Source organism: Jaculus jaculus, chromosome X (assembly GCF_020740685.1).
Source record: "Jaculus jaculus isolate mJacJac1 chromosome X, mJacJac1.mat.Y.cur, whole genome shotgun sequence".
Classification (NCBI taxonomy): domain Eukaryota; kingdom Metazoa; phylum Chordata; class Mammalia; order Rodentia; family Dipodidae; genus Jaculus; species Jaculus jaculus.
This window is the reverse complement of record NC_059125.1, coordinates 95,487,631-95,505,051: the sequence shown is the minus strand read 5'-3', so window position 1 is coordinate 95,505,051 and position 17,421 is coordinate 95,487,631. Positions and strand designations below refer to the sequence as shown.

General features: G+C 36.2%; 1 protein-coding gene across 6 annotated transcripts in view; it reads left to right on the top strand.

The window, feature by feature from the left end:
- Window positions 1-17,421, top strand: part of Zmat1 (zinc finger matrin-type 1) — an 82,165-nt gene that overhangs the window by 55,033 nt on the left and 9,711 nt on the right. For 5 of the 6 annotated variants that reach the window (XM_045141038.1, XM_045141042.1, XM_045141041.1 and 2 more), the window contains 3 exons: window positions 2,834-2,935; window positions 3,014-3,188; window positions 4,695-4,766. In XM_045141038.1, the coding sequence (XP_044996973.1) occupies window positions 2,834-2,935; window positions 3,014-3,188; window positions 4,695-4,766 (349 nt within the window). Of the gene's footprint in view, window positions 1-2,833; window positions 2,936-3,013; window positions 3,189-4,694; window positions 4,767-6,297; window positions 6,452-17,421 lie in introns of those variants that run through there. The other variant, XM_045141043.1, reaches the window with a different exon arrangement.

Here is a 17,421-nt window from a genome sequence, read left to right as displayed (position 1 = left end):
TAAAAACCACTATACCCTTTTGTCTTAAAAACATATTATTTTCAGGACAGGAGAGATGGCTTAGCAGTTAAGGCACTTGCCCATAAAGCCTAGGTGCTAAGGTTTTATTCCCCAGTACCCATATAAAGTCAGATGTACAGTGGCACATACAACTCGAATTTGTTTGCTAGAATCCCTGGTGCACCAATATTCATATTCATTTTGTCTCTCTCTCTCTCTCTCTCTCCTTGCAAATAAACAAATACAAATTTTAACAATATCCTATTTTCTTTTCAAGCTTTGAAAAGTTTTATTACAAATGCTAAAGTGTTAAATTAATTTGTAGTGATTTTGTGTATGGAAAGTTGTATTTAATATGATAGCCAGTTACTCTAGAATTGTTCATTTTACAACTATCCTTGACCCACGGATTTGTTTTTGCACCTCTATCAGAACACTAATGTTTTCATGCTATTTTTCTGTGTCTTTCTATTGTTCTCTTTTTCTATCTCTATAATAATTTTATCTTAAACTCCCAGCTCTATAAGTCACATTATCTTGTAAGGAAATTTATATGTTGTGAAAAATTATAAACTGGGGCCGGTGGTATAACTGTAGTAGAATACGTGCCATGTATAGTCTAAGCCCTAAATGCCATCCTGGTGTCACAAAAAAAAGAGGAAGGGAAGGGAATGGAATATAAAGGAAAGGAAGGGAAGGGAAGAAGGACTGAAGGAAAGAAGGGAAGGAAGAGAACGATATAGAAGGAATAAAGAAGAAAAAAAAACAATGAGTTAAAAGTTAATGCATGGAATTGGAAGTATTTTTAACCCTTATACTTAAAATTATTAATGTCTAGAATGTATAAGGACTACAAATAAATTAGACAAGAATCTAGTAAGAAATATGGGAATGTGATAAGACCAGAAAACTAAAAGAGAGGTGTACAATTTCACCAGTGATAGTCTGGGAATTGCAACATAAAGTGATAGTGAAATATAGAAAACCATTATAGGCAAAATTAAAAGTTAGTAACTCTTTAAATCAGAAGAACATATGGAATAGAAACACTTATAAGTTGCAACTGGTGATTATGTTATTTTGTAAGGGTGAAACTCCACACACCTTGCTAACCAAGAATTCTAATCCTAAGTATCTACTGTAAAGAAACACATTGACATTTACTTTTGGAAATTTGTTTACATGTATTCATTACAGCAATGCTTGTAAGAGCAAAATAGATGGATACAATGGTCTGAATAGGGTACTGGACAGGTAGTATGTAGAGTAAAATAGTATACAATATGTAACATTAATAAATAAGCAATACATGTTTCAATATAAGTACATACTGAGTTTTCAATAGAAATTTTAAAAGGTAAAGTATCAAGTGAATCAATTGTCACAATTTTAGAAAGGAGTATGTAAATTATATGTGCATATTCACATGTAAGAAAATAATAAATTTATGAGAGGAAATGTTATATCTCAACTGCAATATAGTGGTTATCTATGGGAAGGAAGGAAAGATGCAAAGATTGTGAATGTGAAGGTATAGGTCTATATACACATATGTAAATCTTTCCTGAAAAGGAGGCCTGGGGCCAAAACAAAGTAATGACATTCATTGAAATTAGATTGAGGGTGTAAACTTCAGCTGCATTTTTCCTTTCTCTTTATGTTACATATATTTTACCCTTTAAAATTCTGTGAAAAGAGTTTATTCAAGATGCATACTTCACTTCTCCTTATACCAACAACATTTTGGATATTATTCTTATGAAATTTGGAAATTCATTGTTTAGAAATTGTTTCTAACATGGTGTCAACTCAGGATGCTTTATTCCCTGAAATAAAAGAATTTGATATAGCACTGAATAGATGGCTTAATGAGTAAAGTACTTGAAGTGGAAGCATTAGGACCTGAATTTTTATCCCTTGCAGACATGTAACCTACTAGGCATGGTAGTACACAACTTTAATCCTAGGACTGGGGTGCCAGAGACAGAGAATCTCTGGGGTTCATGAGCATTAGGTTCAACAAAAGACATTGTCTCAAATAATAAGGGAGAGAGTGACTGCAGAGATCCCTGCTATCAACCTCTTGCTTCCACACATGCACACACATGGGCATGCACACTTGCTCACACATTCACTCCACAACATACACATGCAAAAATAATTTGATATAGGCAATGCAGGGATAATATGACAGTTCTGTGACATAAGGAAGTACCTTGGCATTATCTGTCTCTACGGTTTGATTGAGTTTTGTACTCAAGCTCTTCCATTGTATAAGATGACTGTTGGCAATCCATCATTTGTATCATAATTACAGAACCAGGAGTGAAAGATAAAAGTGTTTTTCACACTTCTTATAAGCCCCTTAACAATGCTTCTCAAAAATGCCACAGTTCAAATTACATCTCATTGATCAGAATCTAGTCACATGGCTATATATTGCCAAAAAAGGAGCTGAAAAATAGAATCTTATTGCTGGGTCCATTGCTTATAGTGAAGAAAAACATATTTGATTAGCAAGTGGGAGTCTGTCAATAAACAGGATTCTAAAATATATTGATGCCTGAAGTGTAGCATTGTTTTTATTTTAACTAAGATTTAGAAATTTGAAAGGATATGAAACTCACAAAGTTAATGAACACATGGACTCCAGATGGAGCTCAATAGTATGGTTCTTGACTAGCATGTACAAGTGACTGGCTTCAATCCCTATCAACACAAAAATTAATTAATGAGCCAATGTATATTAAAATGCATATAACCTCCTCCTGAATATGAAGTATAAATTTGGTGTGTCCCTGTTATTGAATAAACAAAATATATCTTTTTTCAGAGTGAAATGCATGCTCAAAATATTAAGCTGCAATTTCAAGACCATGGAAAACAAAATGAATTGCCTGGTAAGAAAATGAAGATACATATTGGGAGTTCTCAGGTAAGTTATCTTTGGTGAATGGCATAATTCATCATTTTTAGTTTTTGAATCTTTACAACAAGAGTGTGCTTATTTCAGGAGCATAAGAGTGGAGTAGTAGACAAAAACAAATCTTATGATTTCTGCAACACGAGTTTTGACTCCTCAACTATAGTTCAGTCTCACCACACAAGGAGGAACCATGCTCACAAACAGAAGCAACTAACAAAGGAACATGATCAAGGATCTTCATCAGGATGTCAGCCCAAGTTAGGTATGGTTCTATTCAATACTTTTTCTTAGGTTTAAGATGTATCTTCTCCCTCAAACTCTGCCATCTATTACTTTTCTGGGGGAACTTTTGCTTCAGTTTAAATAACTTGATTTTTCTTTCTCTTGATCTCTTTCTGTGTCCTTATATGTAGAAATTATAATTGCTACTCAATTTGTTAAAAATGCTATAACCACTTCCTTCTGTTTGCTGACTCCAAATCAGTGATTTACTTTATCATTATAAACAACAATAAACACCTAGCATTATATCCATTTCTAATGAAATATTTCTATTTTTATTGTATAAGCTAGTATACAGAGATTTAGGTATCCTGGCATTTTCACATACAATTTGTTTCTGATGAAATCCCTTTGGTATAACATTTTGCTTTAGTGCTTTCTAAAATAATTACCTTACATGTCTGTTCAGATTAAATTCTTCCCTATAATGTAGGTATACCTGCAATGCCTCTTGATTAAAACTGTAAAAATTAAAGTACTGAGTCATCTGTCTTGATAGTCCATTCATTTCTTCCTAAAAATATAAAGTGTTGCTGACATTATCAGTTAGCAGTCACAAAATAATTACTGTCTGATAAACCCCAAATTTCCTTCCAGTATGTTGGTTTAACAGCACATATGAGAGATCTCACCCAAAGTTACCTGAGTTGTTAGAGTTAGCTTTAAAAAACCCTAGACATAGTTTGAAAATATGATGCTACAATAAAAATTATGTTGAATCCTCTGGAATAATAATTACCACATTATTAATAGCTTTAACACTATACTAACATGGCATTCCTGAAATAGAAAATTCATCAGCATTAAGTTCTAGCTCATTTTGTAGATTTCACCCAAAGCGAGGAGGTCACAAGACACTAAATTATTAAAATGTATTTATTCTTAATAAGTGAAACCAGAATTAAATTTTAATTTATTATAGTCTCTCCGATTATAGATAAATACAGATTTTTTTCTGTCTTCTAGTCTAAAGGGTGACAGAATAACTGTGGTATACAGGAGAAAACATTTGTCTTATCTCCATTCACCAAAATTCGTTTATTTGACTTAAAGGAGGAAAATAAATGAAAGATATGTAAAATAACTAGAATTGTAGAAGTATGTATAGTTTTATACTCTTATCTTCATAGATGTTACATTGTGATTCAAGCATCACAAGACAAGAGATGCCTTAATTATATTACTCAAGAAAACATTAACTTAGAAGTTAGCACCTTCTGATTTAACCTTGCAAGTTTCAAAGAAGTACCCTGAAAAGACTGTCATGTTTTCATTAATTCTTCAAATAATTAGCTAACATAAAACATTCCTTGCTCCCCATGTCTTTACTGTACAAACATGGTGACAAAGTAGTATTGAAATTTCCATTCTTACTAAAGATATTTTGTAACTCGAATACCATTATCCAAAAGCACTACTTTACAGTGTATATAGCTTTAATAAGTGAACACATGTTGATAATTTCTCATTACAACTATTTCAACAGGTACTCGAGGTACACGTAATACCATTTCGACAGCACCAAGCCTGAAGTCTGTTATTGTTAAGCCTCCTCCAGGTGGGAATAAAGACAAGACTATTTATTTCTCTTCCAGTAGTGATTTTCATTTCAGTCTAATTCAAGAAACTGTTGCAAGCTCTTCCTTAATTATTGCAATAGTCAACTAATGGCCCAATAATAGATGCTGGAGTAAGAAAAAAGAAATGAAGCTGGAATTTTTTTGTAAATGAGATAAGAGAAAAATGTCTTCCAGAGATAATAAATAAAATTGAATCAGGAAGATGACTCTAAAATTTTTCATAGGAAGTTTGTATTCTATAAAATATACTAGTTTATATATAAACCATTTATTCTTATTAAGGAGCTGGTAGTTTTCATGGAATCATAGAATTTTAGGAAAATATTGAATTTTAATCTGAGTTGTTTTTAAAAACGTGAAACTCAGCCGGGTGTGGTGGCGCACGCCTTTAATCCCAGCACTCGGGAGGCAGAGGTAGGAGGATTGCCGTGAGTTCGAGGCCACCCTAAGACTCTATAGTGAATTCCAGGTCAGCCTGGGCTAGAGTGAGACCCTACCTCAGAAAACCAAAAAAAAAAAAAAAAAAAAAGTGAAACTCCACCAACCCCACAGACTTATATGACTCATTAATTTCAGAATCAAATATAGGTATTCAGCTGCTTCATGCTGCTACCTTCATGTCTTCCCCAACAATGGTGGCATGTATCCCTTTGAACTATAAGCCAAAATAAACCCTTCCTCTTTAAAAAACGTGTGTGTGTAGCCGAGCATGGTACATGCACACCTTTAATCCCAACACTCGAGGGGATAGAGATAAGAGAAACTTTGCAAGTTGACGGCTAGCCTAGGACTACTACAGAGTGTTTCAGGTCAGCTTGTGCTAGAGTGAGACCCTACCTTGGCAAAAACAAACAAACAAAAAATAGAATGTGTGTGTGTGCATGTTAGTTTACATGTAAAATGTCCCTGATAGACTCATGTGTTTGACTAGTTCATCCCCAGGTGTGGCACTGTACAGGAAAGTTGCAGAACCTTTAGCAGGTGGAAACATACTGGAGGAAGTGGGTCAGTGTAGGTAGGTGTTATAGTAAGGGCTCATATTTGGTTCTCTCTCTGTGTTTGCTCCCTAATGATGTGATGATGTGACGCTGGTGCTCTGCCCCTAAAATTCTTCTCTTGCCATCAAAGATTTCCCTTCAAAACTATAAACCAAAAATAAACCCTTTCCTTTCTTAAGCTGCTTCTGGTCACATTTTGTCTCAGCAATTAGACAGTAAGTGATACAGGGGGCTGGAGAGATAGCTTAGTGATTAAGGTGCTTACTTGTGAAGCCTAAGGACCCAGGTTCAATTGCCCAGTATCCATGTAAGCCAGATGCACAAGGTGGCACATGCATTTGGAGTTCACTTGCAGTGGCTGAAAGTTCTGGTACACCCATTCCCTCATTCCCCCTCCCTCTTTCTCTCTCTCTCACAAATAAATAAATAACTTAACTATTTAAAAAAGAAGAAAGTAACTGACACAGAGAATTTATTTCAGAAATGGGATTGTTGCTGTGATGAACCTGATCATATATTTCTCAGTTTTTTGGATTATGGGAAGAATATGAAAATATTTGAAACTTTGTATTAGAGAAGACTTACAATACTATAAACAGAGCTAAATCATCCATTCTGGTGTGAGTTGGAAAGACAAGAAGAGCAACAAAATGTGAACAATGGAGGTATGACTATGAGGTTTCTGAGGGGAATATGGGAATCAGGAACTCATCTAGAGGCAGTTCATATATTCTGACAAAGAATCTGGCTGCATTCTGCCCATGGCCTCAGAACTTGAGTGAAATTAAATTTCAAAGTGAAGAACTGGGCTGGAGAGATGGCTTAACAGTTAAGGTACTTGCTTGCAAAGCCTAAGGACCCAGGTTTAATTTTCCAGTACCCACGTAAACCAGATGCACAAGGTGGAAAATGTGTCTGGAGTTTGCAGTGGCTGGAGGTCCTGTGTTACAGTCAGGTTCACGTTGCTGGTAGAAATCGCCCAACCAAGAGCAGCTTGTGGGGAAAAAAATAGGTTTAATTTGGCTTACAGGCTCGACGGGGAAGCTCCATGATGGCAGGGAAAATGATGGATATCACCCCCTGGCCAGCATCGGGTGGACAACAGGAACAGGAGAGTATGCCAAACACTGGCAAGGGGGAGTTGGCTATAACACTCATAAGCCTGCCCCCAACCATACACTGCCTCCTGCAAGTATTAATTCCCAAAGCTCCATCAGCTATAAAATCTAAGTTTATGGGGGACACTTGAGTCAAACCATCACATCCTAGTAGGCCCATTCTCTTCCTCTCTCTCTCTCTCTCTCTCTCTCTTTCTCTCTCTCTCTCTCTCCCTCATAAATAAATAAATAAATAAATAAATAAGTTTTAAAGTGAAGAACTGAGCCAGGCATAGTGCCACACACCTTTAATCTCCTCCTCTACTTGAGAGGCAGAAGTAGAAGGATCACTGTGAGTTCAAGGCCACCCTGAGACCACATAATGAATTCCAGGTCAGTTTGGACCTGGTATGGACATAGTGAGTTCCAGGTCAGTTAGGGAGCACCTACCTAAAAAAAAAAAAAAAAAAAAAAAAAAAACACCAGCAAAAAGAGTGAAGAATTAATGTGTTTGGCAGAGAAATTTACAAGGCTGAATAACATTGAATTTGTAGTATGAGTTATTTTTGCTCCTCTGATTAAGGTATACAATCAAAGAGAGGAAAATACAGAGCAGAAAGATAGGAAATATAAATTTTGGCACAGAAAGTGGCATAAAAAAATTAAACTGCCAGATTCATAGGAAACCACATTGGCTGTACTTGTTAAAGACAACTGCTCTGCACTGGGACAATAGGAAAAAAGCTCAAAGGGTATGAACCAACCCATTAAAGCTGTGGCTTCTAGTTTACTGGCATTCAGTAAATTTGAACTGAGTCTAAATGAGAATTTTCAAAGTTATCTGTCCATGAATTAGAGGAATAATTATCAGAATCATTTATTCTAATTATTGAAGTCATTTACTCCAACCACTGAGGCTAAAGCTCAAATAACAGCTTTTTCAGGTCTTAACACCTGCTTAAAGAACATTAAACATTGAGCTTTAAAAAATTATCTGATTCAGTTGGATGTGTGGTACACATCTATAATATCAGCACCCACAAGGCAGAAGCAGGAAGATCAATGTAATTTCAAGGCCATCCTTGGCTACATAGTGAATTCCAGACCAGCCAGGGCTACATAGTAACGTCATGTATCAAAAAAAAAAAAAAAAAAAAAAAAAGGATAAACTAGATAGTTAATGAGAACTTGAAAGAACACTGATAACAGAATTCCATAATATAAGTGAGCCAATGTTAAGCCAAAAAGATCTTAGCATATGCCACCTTTACTTTTTCAGTTTTGACTCATTTTCTTCTCTTTGTCTTTCCATCTGTTATTGTTTATACATGTTTCTCCCAAAACTATTCTTTTACTCTTTGTCATTCTCATGGTTTGTGTTGTAGTCATCTTCACACTGCTGGGATGTACTTTCAAACAGACACAGCTTATAGGAGGAGGGGATTTATTTGAACCTTACAGGTCAAGGTGATGTTCTGTTGATGGCAGAAGGAACTGCCCTCCGTTTCACAGATCCAAGCAGAGAGACACCTCCACAAGAACCAGAAGCAGGGACCCAGGCAGAGCTCTAGCACTCTGCATACCTTTAGGCTGGAAATCCAGATCTACCACAACACCTTTGGGCTTCACCCCAGGGTATGTCCCCAGTGACACCTCTTCCATCTAGGCAGCTGGAAATCCAAGTTCCAAAGTTTAATAAACTCCTGAGTCTGTTGAGGGACATGGATTCAAACTACCACAGCTTGCTTATGTCCGTAATCCAGCCTAGATCTTATTAGTACAAGAAGGGCTACAACAGCAATATAAAAAGCATGTGTGTATCATTATGTTTATTTTAGTTATAAGTGATATCTCCATCATTACACTTAGATGCTTCACCTTCCCTTATTACTTAATATATCTAATTATCCCCAGATTCAGCTTCAATTTTCCATTTTTTTTTTGTCTTTCCCAGTAGCACTGTTATTTTTAAACACCTACAATTCAATCTTAGAGGACATCTTTGACTATTTAATTCCCTATATTCTGCCACTCCCTAGTAGCAAAATTATAACCCTGGATCAACTCGATTTTCCATGTTATCTATTAAGATCAGACTACTGACTGATGCTATGGAAAAGTATAAAAGTTTAAAAATTAAATACTTCTGCAAAGTGTTGGTATACAACCTCTTTGAGACATTATTCCTATTTAATAATTTCCCTTTTCCTTCACATTCCCATTAACAGTGATTTTTACCTATATCTTTCACCAAGATTTTCTTCCTCACTATATATTTACAGTTGTCAGACAAGCATCTTTTTTGAAAAAAAAATTATTTCAAACCCCTGGTTATTTACACTTTCACTTACAATCATTTAAGAATAGGATATCCTTCTCCCTTGATGTTTCATTTAAGGATAGGATATCCTTCTCCCTTGATGTTTCTGTTTGCCCCTTTAATGAGCCTCTTTCTAGTGTCTAAGTATATATTCTTGCTACATACTCTCACTCCCAAAAGAACAGAAATATATAAAGGCTCTGAACTAGGATCCACATATGAGAGAGAACATACAGTTTGTCTTTCTGTACCTGAGTTATTTTATATATTGAACTTGGTTCAGCAAGCTTTACAAGAAAGTACTTTTAACCACTGAGCTCTCTGTCCACCTCTCCTGACCCCCATTTTAAACTTTTTGAGAAACCTTGACACAGATTTCCTTAGTGGCTATATGAGTTGACACTCCAGCCAGCAATAAATTAGGGTTCTGTTTACCCTAGATCCTTACCAGCATCATTATTTATTTTCTTGATGGAAAACACTCTGACCAGGGTGAGAAGGAATCTCCAAGTAATTTTAATTTACCTTATGGCCAAGGATGTTGAGCACTATTTTTAGATATCTATTGGTTATTTGAATTTCTACTTTTAAGAACTTTCTCTTCTCTTCTGTTTTAGTTACTTTCTCATTACTGGGAAAAGTAGCTGTCCAAAAGCAGCTTATGAAAGTAAAGGCTTTATCTTTGGCATAGAGTTTCATAAGGTAGTCTTTCATGGTAAAGCAAATATGTCAGGAGCAAAAACCAATGTCACTTTGTCATATCAGCTAGGAAGAAAAGAAAAATCAGCAGATCTAGACTATAAAATGTCAAGACCTGACCCCAGTAATACACTTTTTCCAGCAAGGCTCTACCTCGTATACATTCTACAACCTTTCAGAACAGTAACACCAACTGAAAATTAAGTATCTAATCACATGAGTACAGGGTATATTTTATATTCAAAGCATCACATTCTGACCCTGCTCCCCATAAACTCATGGCTATCTCATGGTACAAAATATATTCAGTCCAAATTTAGGAGTTTTCATGGTCTATCAGTCCCAATACTGTTAAAATGTCCAAAGTTTCATGTGAGCAGCCAGGCAGTTTAAACTGTGAGCACTATAAAATCAAGACAAAGTAACATACTTTCAACATATAGTGGCACAGAGTAAGCATTTCTGTTACAAAGGGGAAGAATAGAGCATAGCAAGGAATGATTGAATTACAATAATAACAAAAGCCAACAGGGCAAACATCAAATCTTTCAGGTCCATGTCCAGCATATGGGACTGGTGATTAAATACTCTGAGGTCCAAAATGCTAGGGTAGCTCTGGCCCTCCAGATGTGATGTCTCTGACTTTTTTTTTTTTTTTCTGGGAAAAGTTCATTCTGAAACTACAGATTTCCTTGGGAGCTCTTCCATAGTCTTGGCCTTGGTCTCTCTAAAATCCTGTGTCCAGTGCAACATAGGTTTCACCTTCATGGCTTCATGGAGTGGCTTCTAAGTACCTCATTGCCAGAAATCAAACCATGCCTTAGATTGCTTATCCTCTGTGGCTCTTTGAACTATGGTGCAATATCCCATGGTGCAAGAGCCCTTTGTATTTTCAATCTTTCATTCTTCAAACACTAATATTGGAGGAAAAGCTGCCAAGTTTTGGTACCAGATAAGGATGAAGCCTGGCCTTGGAACCCAGTTGTAGCAGTTTCTGTATGCTGATCTTGAAGAGCAGGAAATTTCTTCAATATTCTTTCTTCAAACCTTTTTGTTTCAAAAGATTTCACAGTCTACCTATCTTAAACCTTCAATATGTTTGGCCATGCCACTGGACATCATTTTATTGTCCCAGTGCCAACGAGAAGGCATATTGTTAACAGTAGTAACAGTAGTAATATTTTTAACAATACTTCTAAAGTGGTTTCAGTCTATGAACCTGGGATTTTAAATTTTCTTATATTTTCTTTTTGGCCAAATATATTTTTGGCTCTGAACTGTGGTTACCATAGATCTAAGCCAGGGCAGGTAAAAGAAGTCATGCCTGAGATCCAATGGCAGTTTGCCTTAAAAATTATTGAGTCAAACACATTAATTTGTTCATTTATTTTTGTTTTCTTTCAATGCAGGGTCTCACTTTAGCCCAGCCTGACCTGAAGCTCATTCTGTAGTCCCAGGCTGGCCTGAAACTCACAGTGATCCACACCTACCTGTGTCTCCTGAGTGCTGGGATTAAAGTCGTGCACCACTGCTGCCAGACTTAATTACCTTTAAATTCAACTTTGTTCAAGATCTCAGGACACAATCAGAATGTAGTCAAATTCTTTGTGAAAATATCACATGACTTGCCACTAGTCCAGCCCTTTTCCCTATCTAGAGCCCCATGAGTCAAGCCTGCACAGTCCACAATTTTCTTGGACTTATATTCTTTAAAACTCCTACCAGAATGATCTAGTAAACTCTGCCTATAACATTGTAAAACTCTTCTAATCCAAAGTTTCAAATCCTTCCACTCCCACCAACTAGGTATACAAAAGATTAAGAACCACATGGTCAGGTTTATCACAAAACAACCCCTATGGTATCAATTTTCTGGTTTAGTTACTTCCTTGTAGCTGGAATAAATAGCTGACTAAAAGCAACTTATTTAAAGAATTTTTTTTTTTTTTCCAGACTTGCACTTTCAGAGGGTAGAGTCCATCATGCCAGGGAAAGCACAGCAAGAGGGAAAAGCTAGCATTATTTTGTGTCATGAGCTAGAAAATAGAATAGCAAGTGGAACTGGACTGTATACTTCAATTCTCACCCACACTGACCCACTGCTTTCAGCGAGGCTCCACCGTCTAAAGGTTCCACAGCCTTCCCAAACAATGCCACCTGAGGAATAAGTAATTCAACACATGAGTCTATGGGGTACATTTTACATTTAAATCACCACAAGTTCTTTGCTTCCTATTTTAATCAGACTATTTTTATTTAGGTTTTTTTGTATATTCTCGACATTAATCGTCTATAAGATTTATAGCTGACAAAGATTTTTCTCCCATTCTTAGGAACTCTGTTTACATAGGTAACTTTCTTTTCTATACAGAAGATTTTTAATTTCATGAGGTCCCATTTACAAATTAATGGCCTATTTCCTGAACAATCACAGTCCTATTCAGAAAGTTATTTCTCATTACTGTAACATAAAGACAATATTACTCTTTTTTTTTTCTCTTAGCAGTTTCTGAGTTTCAAGTCTCATATTAATATCTTTAATTCATTTGCAATTGTTTCATGCAGGGTGAGAAACAAGAATCTAGTTAATTCTTCTGAATGTGGATATCCAGTTTTCCCAGAACCATTTGCCAAAGAAGCTGTGCTTTCTCTAATGCGTATTTTTGGAATTTTATTGAAAGTCAGTTAGCAATAGCTCCACAGTTTAAAATCAAACTTTTTTGTTTCATTGATTAACATGTCTGTTTTTGTACCACTACCATATACTTTTGTTACTATTGGTCTGTAATACAGTTTAAAATCAGGTATGGTGGTAACACCCATTATATTTTAGATCTTTACACATATTTGTGGTAAAAAAAATTCAAGATCTACTTTTTAGCTTTTTGAAATTTATGGTAAATAATGTTATATATCACTATGGAATTATATCCCAAACCCACTTTCTCCTTTCTAAAAGTAACATAGTATGCATTGACTAATCTTTATTCATCCTTCCTCACTTCCATCTACCCTGAGATTCCACTTTAAATTGTTATGTCAAATTTTTAGGTTTCCCATATGAGATAAGTTACATAGCACTTTATATGCCTGACATCTCACTTAACTTAGTGACCACTAGTTCTATCTGTATTGTCACAGATGTCAAATTTTCATTATTTTATGACTGAATAATATCCCCTTGTACCACATTTGTATTCATTCATCAACTTAATGGATACTTTGGTTGTTGCCATGTTTTGCCTATTATGTATAATGATATAATGAACAGGAGAATGCACATGACATAATGATCTTCCCAGTTGTAGTTGTTTGAATGTGTGACCCCCATAGAATCAGGCTTGAATCTTGAGTCTCTAGTGGGTGTAGCTTTACTGGGGGAGAAGTATTATTATTGGGGATATATCTTGGGATCAAGCTGTAAGGTGTGTTTGGGGACAGATTTTGAGTTCATCCCTAAGTTGTGGAGGGCAGTATAAGCTCTGGATGTTCTTGTTTTGTGGTACTGACTTTTTGATGATGTCTCTGCTTGGATCTATGAAAGTAAGCCAGCTTCTTCCACCATTGATGGTATTCTGTTGTACTCTTTAAGGCTGAAATAAACTGTCTTCCTCCCATAAATTATGGCTGGTTGGATGTTTGTCTCAGCAACAAGAAATTACTGAAACAGTAAGAGTAGGGTCATTACTGAGATGAATTTTACCATGTGGATTTTGGTCTTTTGGAACTTGTGTGTTGGAGGAATGTGAAAGGGCTTGATACTTGATACTGCAGAAGCCTTACAGAGTGGTAAGCCAAGTTTGATGGAATATTCTGCTAAGAGTTTGAAAATGCTAAATGCAGAGAGAATTTTAGATTGTGAAAGCTTGGAGTATTGAGTTTCAAAGAAGAAAGGAAGACAGCAAAGAAATTTGTTGGAACTGGGCTGCTGGCATAGAGGATGGCTGTGTTCCTGTACCCATGTCCAGAGAATTTGATCAAGGTTGAATTTAAAAGTAATTCCCTGGTGTGTTTCGCAGAATGATATGAAAGATGTATGGTTTATCACAGGAAAAAAAAAAAAAAATCAGCCAAGTTTAAAGTTACAAGTACAGAGACTGGTTTTATGTTGCTGAGACTACAACTGTTAAACCGATTACCCCCACTAAGGGTGGGCCAACTGTTTTGCATTGAAAATGCAGGAAAGCATATCATAATGTGAAAACAGTACTAGGAGCTGCTGTTGAGTTGTGTCATGTGACACAGGGTGATATCCCTTTGTAGAGACCAGTGAGGCCATTTTCTGAAGTTTAATCAGAAGATACTGCTGAGATGTACCATGTGAAACAGGGTTGTTGGAATCCCTGTACTCTATATTGAAGGTCAAACTTGATCATTGTATGGAGCTATAAAGATGGACCATGGTTTGCAGTGGAGACCTGAAGATGGTTTAGATTTTTTTGTTTTTTGAGGTAGGATCTCACTCTAGCTCGGGCTGACCTGGAATTCACTATGTACTCTCAGAGTAGCCTCAAACTCACAGTGATCCTTCTGTCTCTTCATCCCAAGTACTAGGATTAAATGCATGTGCAACCTTGTCCAACTCTGAAGATCTTTTATATGTGCCAGCACTATACAACAACTACCAAGAAGCACTGCTGGCTCAGAATTAAAGTCTTACCTGGGGTATTCAGCCCAGCTGAATGAGTAAAATTAGAAAACCTAGAGACTGCCATCATTGTTTATGCATGTTGGACTTGAACTGCAGACGTTTTATGTCTACCTGATGGCTATTGATTTGTATTGGTCCAGTCCCTTGTTATTACCTTACAGCAATGGAAATGTTTACTCTGTGTCACCATTATGTGTTGGAAGTATGTAACTTGTTTTGATTTTATAGGACTCACAATTAAAAGACAGTCTCAAAACTCATATGGCACTTTGGAGTTCGTAACAATCTTAAAGTTGGTAAAGTTTATGGGGACCTTTGGAATTGAACTGAATGCCATTTACATTGTGATATAATCATGAGTCTATGGGTGCCAGGGGTGCAATGTAGTGGTTTAAATGCATGGCCCTATAAACTCAGGCTTGAATCTTGAGTCTTCAGTGTGCAGAAACCTACTGGAGAAGAGGAAATGCTACTAGGGGTGGATTTTGGAAGCCAACCCTAAGCTGTGTTTGGGGGTATATCTTGAGTCCAGCCATAAGGCAAGGAGAGCAGTTTGAACTCTGGCTGCTTGTGTTCTGTGATATTGGCTATTTGATCATGTCCCTCTGCTTGGATGTATTTAAGTGAGCCAGCTTCCTTCACCATTGATGGTGTTCCCCTGATATTTATAAGCCTGAAATAAACCCCTTCCCCCATAGGCTTTTTCTGTTTGGATGTTTTGTCTTAGCAATGTGAAGCTAACTGCAACACCAGTATTGCAATTAAAGGATTATGTTAGAGTTTTCTTTTTTGTTGTTGTTTCTGTTTTTGTTTTTTGTTTGGATTTTTAAGGGAGGGTTTCACTATAGCCCAGGCTGGCCTGGAATTCACTATATAGCCTCAGGATGTCCTCAAACTCACAGTGGTTATCCTTCCCCTGTTTTCTAAGTGCTGAAATTAAAGCCATGTGTCACCACACCTGGCTTTAATGACTGTTCTAACTTATGTTCCCATCAAATCAGGTTTTGGGTTTTTGTGGTACTGAGATTTTGGAGTACCTTATGTATTCTGAATATCAATCCATTGTCAGATGCATAAGTTGCAAATATTGTCCAATTTGTAGGTTGCCTGGTCACTCTGTAAGTATTTCTTTTTTCCAGAAGAAAATATTAAGTTTTATGAAGTTTCATTTGTTTATTTTGATTTGGTTCTGGCACAATGGTATCTTGTCTAAAAACAAGCCTTGCCTATTATAATGCCCTAAAGTATATTCTTTGTGTTTTATACTAATAATTTCAAATAAGGCCCTACATTTAAGTCTTTGATCCATTTTAATATGATTTTTATAACTGGTGAGAGTTATAAGACTACCTACCCTTTTATGGATAGCGATGTTCAATTTTCCCAACACTGTTTATTGAAAAAGCTACCTCTCTGTAATGTATCTCCTGAACACCCTTATCAAAACATTCCTTCGGATTTGATGTAAACTACTGAGTTTTGTGGTCATTAACTGTATGTCAAAAGTGAACAGGTTCTTATGATCATCAGTGCCAGCATCTTTCTTTTCCTTTGACAGGTTTATTTTGTTTCTTTGAATAATATTGCTCAGACAAAGGCTAATACATTTTGTAATTATTAATTTGATGTTTTAAATTTTTTATTTATTGTTATGTATTTATTTGAGAGAGAAATACAGAAATAGGCAGGTAGAAAGAGGTAAAGAGAGAGAGAATGGGTGCACCAGGTCTTCCAGCCACTGCAAACGAACTGCAGATACATGTGCCCCCTTGTCCATCTGGCTTACATGGGTCCTGGGGAATTCAAACTTGGTCCTTTGGCTTTGCAGGCAAACACCTTAACCACTAAGCCATCTCTCTAGCCCAATTTAATGTTTTTGCCTGATGTTCTTTCAGTGATCAATGTCATTTGATTTCAAAGAAGGTGACTTTGTATATCCCTCAAATCACTATATTACTAATTTAATGCCTTCTCCCTAGAATGAAACATTTTTATATTTGGCACATAAAAGTTATTAATTTTCTTTTTCTCACTAAGGATAAAGTGGAAGATTAGTGAGATTTAGAGATTAAATCTATTTCTTTTTTTAAATTTATTTAAATTTATTATTATGAAGACACAGAGAGAAAGACAGATAGAGGGAGAGAGAGAGAATGGGCGCGCCAGGGCTTCCAGCCTCTGCAAACAAACTCCAGATGCGTGCGCCCCCTTGCGCATCTGGCTAACGTGGGACCTGGGGAACCAAGCCTCGAACCGGGGTCCTTAGGCTTCACAGGCAAGCGCTTAACTGCTAAGCCATCTCTCCAGCCCTAAATCTATTTCTAATTCTACCTTAGAAGTAGACTAGTGATGTAGCTATAATACAGGTTCATTTTTTAATAGTATTTCATCCATTTGAATTAGTAACTAGGTATTTAGTTTCAAAAATTTGGTATCACCTTTAATCTTGTGGGTGGACTAACTAAACCTGTCATCTAAAATTTGTGAAAGTTACTTTTGTTAACTAATATATGACACTGATATCAAATAAGAAAGTAAGCAACAGCTTTCTGAAATTTATGTGTTAATTCATGTTTTGGTTAGATGGAATATGAATTAAAACCAACAAAAAGAGTTTGGTTATGAAACTATGAGTCAAAATTTGGTGACCTGTACTAAATCTGAGGTGCTGCCTTATTGCTGTTATCCTCTCATTGATGGATGAAACACCAACCAAAGGCACTTGATTAGAGAAAAATATTAATTTTGGCTTATGGCCTCAAGGGTAAGCTCCATGATGGCAGGGCAATCCATGGGAAGTGTAGAGGCTGTACTTCACTGCTGCCATATCTGAAAGAAAACATCAGCAGGAGAGTGAGCCAAGATCTA